The 9,194-nt window shown below is 34.7% G+C and overlaps 1 protein-coding gene across 1 annotated transcript; it reads right to left on the reverse strand.

The window, feature by feature from the left end:
- Nucleotides 1–2,831: 2,831 nt before the first annotated feature.
- Nucleotides 2,832–7,429, reverse strand: LOC129247793 (calreticulin). The gene is made up of 4 exons (XM_054887108.1): nt 7,251–7,429; nt 7,092–7,196; nt 3,742–4,214; nt 2,832–3,681 (listed from the first exon to the last, which is right to left on the reverse strand). Exons 1-4 carry the CDS (start codon nt 7,342–7,344, stop codon nt 3,145–3,147), a joined length of 1,209 nt encoding a protein of 402 aa, XP_054743083.1. The 5' UTR covers nt 7,345–7,429; the 3' UTR covers nt 2,832–3,144.
- Between the last annotated feature and the right edge of the window lie 1,765 nt (nt 7,430–9,194).

Here is a 9,194-nt window from a genome sequence, read left to right on the forward strand (position 1 = left end):
GCTTATTGAAGAGAAAGAGGATTTAAACAGAATTTCTGGTAGTCGTAGACGGTGGGTGCGACATTAATTTCGGGATCGGGAGGAACACTCACATTCCAGTACAAATTGGTTAAGCGTAGCCTTTTCTCTACTCTTTTAAACTTTTGTCGAAAGGAAAAGGGGAATTTGAATTGACTCAATTAATTTAAATTCCATTTATTTTCTGCATTTCATTTGATATAATAAAATACACCATCGATATAAATTTGCGCGATACAAAATTGTTCTTCCCTAAACAGTTATCATTTTCGCCGCACTTGCCGTACGGTGGTGTTGGCAAATCAGCTGATTTGTTTTTTTTTTTTCTTTCACCGTGCCCATGTGACTGTCAGCTTAGAATGAAACAAGGCGAAATCATTACTATTTTTCTAGTTTCCCAATACTTTGCTTTGACAATCAAACGTACAGAACATAGTTGTTGGTCTAGTTCCATTCCCCTTAATGAATGGACCTTGGTTGCGCCATTAAAAACAGTTACTTTATTTTTCGCGATTTTGACAAGTCTGACGTCAACTCAGTTCGCAATACAAAACAAACAAAAGTAGGAAAAATTACGTGTTTGTGAAAATTCAGTGAATGGCTTGGTAGTTTTGTGTTTTGTGAGATTTAAACTAATCAAACTAATGAAAACGAAGCGCCGTGTATTAAATTGTAAAAGCACAAATTAATATAAAACTTCCAAATGCAGTTTGTTTGCTAAAGACACCGTAGCAAGAAAATATGTAAGTGTGTATAATTTCGTGTGTTTTTTGTTTCCACTGCTTTCGACTACTCTTCTTCTCCACAAACAAGTAATTACCCTTCCTTTTGGTTGTTTATTCATCCTCTCTTACGACACGGCGAATTCGGATGGCATAATCTATTTCTCTGTCATTCTTGGAACAGACCGATTATGACGGGCTTACAAGCCACCGGAGGGTTTGGTTTTCAGTTTTGTTTTTTCAAAGCGTGCGGCATTATACTGAAAATTTTCCAAAAACGTGATTATGTAAAATGTATTTATGGTATTTATTTTTGACTGATACAAAAAATGATAAGTAAACTCAGCTGATATGTTTTCTTCTGCCGGTTTTTGAAAGTGCCGAAAATGTTTTCTCTTCATTAATTTTCTTGCTTTTTCTTCTGTTTGGGAGAGAATTTTCGCTTACGTTTTTGACTCGGATTGATGGATGCTTACGGTTTATTTGGTTAGCGAACAGAACTAATATGTATACTCTTCTTTTTGTCAAGCGTTGGCGAAAAGATGAAGCAACTGTTATGAATGCACATACATATATTGGCAACGCGGGAATAGAGGTGCCTTAAAATATATATGTTTGTAAGATGTGAGTTATACTAGTCTAATGAGCTATAACCATACTCGCTAGCGTCGAATCTTACTCGATAACTTTGATGTTGCTTTCGCACGCAAATGTTTCGTTAAGTTAATCGAGCATAAAAATAGCGGGCGGGGAAATGGCGAATAGAAGACAGAACTTCTTCCAAATTTTTTGAACTACATTCACTTCGCATATTTGGGTGCATTCACCGCACTCATAATTTACAGCAATATTTCTACCCTGCTACTTCTTTGATGACCTATTGTTGATATTTAACTGATTAGCTGCCGCAATATTGCAGAAGTGTTGTTTTGAAATATGGAAATATCGGCCAATAACTTCATATGAACTTAATTTAATATAAAATATATATATTCATATATAAATTTACTTTTCCTTAATCGGTGAAAACTTTTATATTGAGTTAGAGATAACGATCAGACTGAAAAATTTTACTGCGGCTTAATGCCGCTAAAATTCACTAGCGCCAATCTTACGTTAGTAGCTCATAATATAGTTAATATATTCGAAGACTCCAAGATTGCAAGGAAAGCTTATCAACAAAACATAGTATCATTTAGAAATGATTTTGACCATGTAAGTGTTTGAGCTTGTTCGAGTTGCAATCCCAACCGCTGTGTTGCACGATTTTTTGAAGTACACAATCTAAAACCGCAAGCTGAAATTTTTACTGGCTTATGAACTCGAATGGATACAAACGCTCCGGCTCTGAAAGTATTCGGTGCGCTACCAGCTGGTGGTAGTAGAGGAAGAGGAAGGCCTCCTTTGCGTTGGAAATATCAGGTGGAGAAGGACTTGGCTTCACTTGGTGTGTCCAATTGGCGCCGGTTAGCACGAGAAAGAAACGACTGACGCGCTTTGTTAAACTCGGCCAAAATCGCGTAAGCTGTTTTCGCGCCAATTAAGAAGAAGAAGAATGAACTCGAATTGGCCGATCTATAGTATCGATCGTTCTATTAGAAAAGACGAGCTCACTGTCTTAAATTCGAACCGGATTCGTCGTGCAAATGCGCTCCACAGGAGTTCGCTTACAATAAATATTTCCGAAGTCTGTTGATATCATAAATCGTTTTCTAGGATTCACAAAGAAGTTAATGTAAGTTCCGGCGTGTTTCATGGTCGTTATAAGAAACTTTCGGTTTCTCAAACTCTGATATTAAATTTCGTTCTCTAAAAGTCGCCTCTGATGGTTCTATTGGCAAAATGTACACTACAATATTTTTGCATTACGGCATCAACGTCAAAGTGGCGAATAGATCGACTGTGCAGTGCTTGCCTGTCAATGAACAAGCCCTTTTTATAGATTTTCTACACCTGGAGGGTCGTGGACTACCAAAACTTTTTTAATTTTTCGCGAACTTTTATTGGCCTTTTACAACTTTCACACAAATAATCATTCACATATGTACATTCAACCAACCAAATAAAGTAAAAAAAGACCATTTAGACTAATTTAATGTGTGATATAAACAAAATTTTAATTTATGACATTCTTAAAAATGATAGCAGGTGAGTGTGTGCTAATTAATGTGCCAGCACTGTTTATATCGCGCTCTTTTACTGCGTTTCTTTTTTGGTTCTACGATTACAAAGTTACTGGTACTATATTATTTAAGTATTTAATCTAAAATGTATTTTCCATACTGGAAAATCTCTTCCTTGAAATACCAAATAATATGTACTAAGTCTTTTAGTTAATTTTTTGAATCTTACGTAGACATGTGTGAATATTTATTATTCTTACATACGAACTAGTCCAAAAAATTTATAATTCATCATGATCATTTGCTTGCGCCTCATCGACTTCATCATCATCCTTTTCATCATCATCTTCTTTATCCGCATTCTTCTTAGCTTCCTCTTCATCTTTCTTCCGTTGCTCTTCATCCTGCTTTTCTTTCATCTTTTTCTCTCCTTCTTGAATTTCTTTTACCTTCGACGCCTTTTTAAAAGCCTCTTCGACATCATCAGTTATCAGTACATTGTCGAAAATTGTCCCCGACTTAACTTGCCATAAGTCAAAACCTAATATGCACAATTCTTTTCTCAAATACAAGTTTTCGTCTGGTTTATAGTCAGGATTATCAATTTCAGGATGCTCCCATGCTCCTTTATAATCTGGATTATCTAATTGCTTAGGCTGCCATTCGCCCTTATATTCTGGATTATCTACCATAGGGGGCTCCCATTCACCATCCATTTCATCATCCCAATCTTCTGGTTTAGAAGCATCTGGGTCGGGGATGTATTCAGGTTTATCCCAATCGGCAGGCTTCTTATCGTCGGGATCTGGAATCGTAGCCTAAATTCAAATGGTAAAATTTAAAATTAAATAACTTTGAACGTAAACATTTATACATACTCTGTCGTCCCAAGTTTCAGGCTTCTTAGCATTAGGATCCTTAATCTTCTTTGGCGGAAGGAATTCCCAATCATCCTCTAGATTGCCTGACTCAATTTTTTCGTTATCAATTAAAACTTCGTACGTGTTGTCAGGTTTCACAATAAGTGTATAGAAATGAGTATATACATCATCTTTACACCTCAGGTCCTTGCTAATTAGGAGGTTCTTTCCTTTGTAACTGAAAATGACGTGCACTTTTTTCGTTCCTGGACCGCAAATATCAGGTCCGAACATAATTTCATAAGGAGATTCGCCATGCATATCTGTTTGATCCAAAGAGCAGTCAAAAAGCTTTACATATCCTCCACCGCAGTCGATGTTTTGCTCGTGCTTTACAGAGAACTGTATGACTAAATTTTTGTTTTCGTTGCTGAAGGGTTCAAATTTTCTTGAAGCTGCATAGAATCGAGCATCCTGAGATGTTTGCAAGCCTAAAAAAGTATACATATATGTTGTTATTGTATAAAAGTGACAATATTAACTACAATCATTCATGAATAAACCGGAGGAATGTGGGCGTGGCACCGCAAATTTTTTAAAATTTTACTTGCATATCAATTTTTTCATCGGTTTATCATTTGTAATACTTTTGAGTAATTTTGATTCGTTTATGAGGAAGGTTTGCTTATAAAGAAATCGGAGGCGGGACAAAACATGACACCTTATCTAAGAATATGATGCAATAATGAATGGCGAGAGGGAAAATTTGGTTTTACGATTAAAGGGGGCGTTGAAACCAGTTTTTTCAGTAATAATTTAAATCATGTGGGAATCAGTTACTCCTCAAACGTGTTCAAAGACGTCGTCTTGATTAATTTGAGTAGGGTATACCCTGACGGTGCTAAAATAATGACGGGCACTCGTAAAGGTTTTGATGAATTTTTACTTAAAAATTTTTTTCGCCGTGTCTATTTGGATGCCAGCGCCGTGCCATTCGCACTATCGTCGTAAGCTTCCAGCTTCAAATGAATGTCGGCTGTTCAGCGCAGTTTTTTTTTTCTATTTTCTTCTGTGGTTACATTCCAATGTACAAAACATTGTTGTTGGTTTAGTGCCATAACCTTTAATGAATGCGCCTTGATCTACACCTAATAAAGAAAATCCCATTTTCCTTTTAATATGCAACTTAATTTTGTTAACAACACTATTTGCATCGAACGTGTGAGGGACTTGGTAGCTTTACTCTCTCATCGTATAACGAAATTAAAAAATGCATTATAGAATAAATGAGGTAGTTCCATTTCATTGTAAACCATTTGACTTTTAATAATAAAATATTATGACTTCATCAAATTTTTGCTATCTGGCTCTCTAGTGCTCGGTTCTACGTTACCGGACTGACCTAGATTTATATCCGGCAAGGATTGTCACTCCAGCAGCATTCCCCGTACAGGCATGAGGAAAGTTTATGCAACAACAACAGATGTTATTTCTTGTGTTTGTAGAAGTAAGCAAACGTTTATGAAACGCATTTATATAGTGAAATAATCAAACGGTGAAGTAATAAGGCAGCGGCCAGTGTAACCGAAAAGTTGTGCGTGATCACCATTCGGTACTACCCTAGTTCAAAAGAAGGTGTGGGCACAAAACACCAAAAAATTATATACACAAAAGTTTTCTTGTGGTAAGGGTCACCGTTTGGAGGAAACATAAAACTGTAGATCCGACCATTTGTGGAAAAACATCAAGATACGCGCTACAAATTTAAGGAAGTGTTCGGAACAACTAACATAAGGGCGTTCTAATGACAGTCGGTTCTACGCTACGGGAATGATTCGAATTTATATCCGACCAAAGAATGCCAACTGCAAATCTTTATGCTGCTACAACACCGACAACCCAACTAAGGGTATAAGCGTCTAGTATATTCACACATACATATGTATATAGTGTGGTGTAATCATAGTGTAACTGGATGACACGCTTTATACTACTACACTATTTATACTTATAATAAGGCAGCTTTCTCCGTGTATTTTCTGCCTTATATTTTACAATGTTGCTTTTAATCTTTGCACCACTTATGTGTTGTTTCTTTTGAGGCATTTACAGTAGGTTCTGTTTTTATGCGGTAGATACGTTCCGCAAGAAACAGCATAAAAAAAAAACAGCATAAAAAAAGCTACTAGTTCTATAGTAAAACTATAGATACGTTTCAAATGCTAAAACCGCATAAATCTGAAATAATGTAATAAAATCGCATAAAAAAGGGCACTAGTCCCATATTATAACTATAGATACGTTCCATAGGCCGCATGAATCTGTGATGAGTTTTTGCTTAGCTGGTTTAGAATCTTGTTTATATGTACAATTCCCGATAGGTCGACATGCATTTTGTAATTTAAAAAAAAACCGCACTATTTCAAAACCGCATAAAAACAGAACCTACTGTACATATATTTAGAGGGTAATTTTGCTATCGTTAAAATATGACCACAGACAAAATACGGCGACTGAACGAACACTACTTGTCGAGAACTTTAATTTCAAATGAAAACTCTTGAAGCTTCAATGGAAATGTCTCTCATTCCACCCAAGGCTGGCTGCACATAACTTGCCGGCTTATCGGTTCTACATTTCGAACGGTACGACTCGAATATATAACCGAGCAAGAGATACCACTCCAGCAGTATTTCCCAAACATTTAGGGGGAATGTTTATGCCGTTACAACAAAATTTTACGTTTCAGACATAATTTGCCAATTTACTCATTTGGTTAACATTTATATTGAAATAACTAATATTTAGCAAAATATCTTGCAGAAAATATAAATAATACAATGAAACTTGTGTTCAAGTTGCGAAATATGTCAATATGATGGGTTATTGAATGAGTAATTAGTGATCCAAAGTTTTAGTGAATTGTTAACGGCGTAAAAAGTTTCGCCGCCCCTCCCTTAATCTTGGGATCAAAACGTGTCAATTTGCACCAATACTGACTATATGTTACCAATTTTTCTCTTCAGTTTATAAACACACTTTATCCGTGTTTGAAGAATTTATGAAATTCAAGAAAATTCTTGCACCAGCAAGCCGGTAGGCAGATCTGGGCTAGTGCCAAGAATTTCTTTTATTCCTAAATCTCAATAGATGCATGTACAATTCGCGCAACTTAGATGAAAATTGCTTTTTCATCATAGTGCTAATATTGGTACTTTTCTTTTACGGCGATTTAGAAAGAAAATGTGAGTAAACGAATGTTTGAAGTCAGCCCGACAAAAAAAAATATATATATTAACTAACACGACTGCTATGTACCTAAGCATGTATGAACTGCCATTCAGTTCTGACCAATTATATTTGCTTACCTTTGTCAGCCTTTTTGTCATTATAGAAGTTACCAGAACTCCATAAGAATTTGCCAAACTCCTTGCCTGGATGCTTGCTGTATACCCAAGAACTTTCCCATTTATCTGAAGAAATAATTCGTTAATTTAATTTATATACAAATATTCTTAATAATTTACCATCATCAAAATTGTCTTCCAAAAATATTTCAGCTTTTACAATTACAAATAAAAGCAATAAAACTGGTATTATTTTATTTAAACACGACATCATTTTGAATAAATATTAACAGAGTACTACGCTACTCTACGTTACCGATGTGAAGGTAATTTCTCAAATAATTCCTAAGTATTTTTATATGCCGGCAATATTACACACTTCTCTGTTTTAAATGGAGCTTCAACCGTTGCTAAACAGAGATGGCAACTACAAGTCAAAGAAACCAGATGGTCAACGGCGATTGGCTACATACCAACCAATAAAAACACTACAACACAAAGTCTCATTAGTAACACACAAATCCCATTTAAAAAGTAATCGATATCAATGACATATAACTCTATTTACACTTAGTGTGAACACGAACATCCAGGTTGTGACTAATACTATGTTCCCACGCTACATAACTCGCTCCCCTGATGCAATATGCTTCCCATCAAACTATGTAATTCGCCATGAAAAAATCAAAAACAAAAGCCGAGTACCTCATTTGTAACTAAATCAGTCTCAATTACCTTGACAAGTATCAACAAAACGTGGTCTTCCCTAGCTGAATAATAACCAAAACAAGTTAAATCTTAATAATGGAAGCACAAAACGATATTATGAGAAAAGTCTGAGGTTGCTGAGCAAGCCACGAAATATGGAGGAGACCAGATTTTTTTTTCGAAAAAAAGCAGTTGCACCTATTGTAGAAACTGCATATTCTAAGAACTGTGAAGTCATCATGAACCTTTGACAGTTTAATGTGGAAGGAAGTAAGTCCGTTGAAAAACGTATATGAATTTGCGAATCCCTACTAATATTATAAATGTGAATGTAAGTTTGTATCTTATAAAATACTAGCATTTCCCAGTGGGCTTCGCACCACCATTCATAAAATGTTTTTTTTATATCGCAAGAAATTTTTCATATTAAGTTTTCTTTATAGAACTCGTAAAATGTTGAAACAGTTGTATTAGTTGATTTTTTTCATTCAACATACTTTCTAAAGATGTCACAATAGCCTTTTCTGTACTTTTTTAAAATTTGATTGTGGTGGTCACCTATATACAGGTAAGGTGAAAGAGCCGATAAAAACTTGTAATTAAACTTTGATTCTTTAATTTCCATTTCAATTTTTTACGCTAAATAAATTATGCTAAAATAAATAAAGTTACAAATGTTTTTCCAGTTCCTTGAATGCTCCAGTTTTTATTATATTTTCGTCCAAAATTAATATTAACATAATACACTTACAACCACAACAGTACAACAGAAAGGCTCATAAGCGGCTGTGTATTTGTTGTTGTTTTTCCCATACAGGCATTTCGTATGAGAGGAAACCATTACTCACATAAAATGTCATAACTCAGGAACGGCTTCACCGATTTCAATCAAACTTCACACAAACCACCTCCTCAAAGATAGAAAAGAACTCTAAAATTTTTGTGTTAATCGGTTTGGCGGTTCTTGAGTTATAAGATTACCAAGGAAATGTAACTTCTTTTTATATATATAGATATTATTGCAAATATTTTAGCATCGAACTCAATTCTTCTGGAAAACAAACTGCCAGCACGCTGATGAACTTTCCTTTAAAAATAAATTTAAACAGCCGAATACTTTTCCATAAATTACACAAAATATTAAGTAAAGTAAAATGTTTGTTTTTACTTTTTTTCTCCATCTTCGATATTCACAGCAAATAATAATAAAAAAAGAAAAAACAAAATCAAGAACTAAAACTAGAATAAGAAATTTTGACAGCTTACATACGAACGCGCCGTTGAAAAAATTTAATTCATTAACTACTTAGAGAATAAATAAATAATCAAAAAAATAACATAATATCTTTGACTTGGGAAATTCACAATAATAAATATTTTTAATATATTTCTTAGCTATAATAATGATTTTTATTG

The sequence above is a fragment of the Anastrepha obliqua genome, chromosome 1 (assembly GCF_027943255.1).
Source record: "Anastrepha obliqua isolate idAnaObli1 chromosome 1, idAnaObli1_1.0, whole genome shotgun sequence".
Classification (NCBI taxonomy): Eukaryota; Metazoa; Arthropoda; class Insecta; order Diptera; family Tephritidae; genus Anastrepha; species Anastrepha obliqua.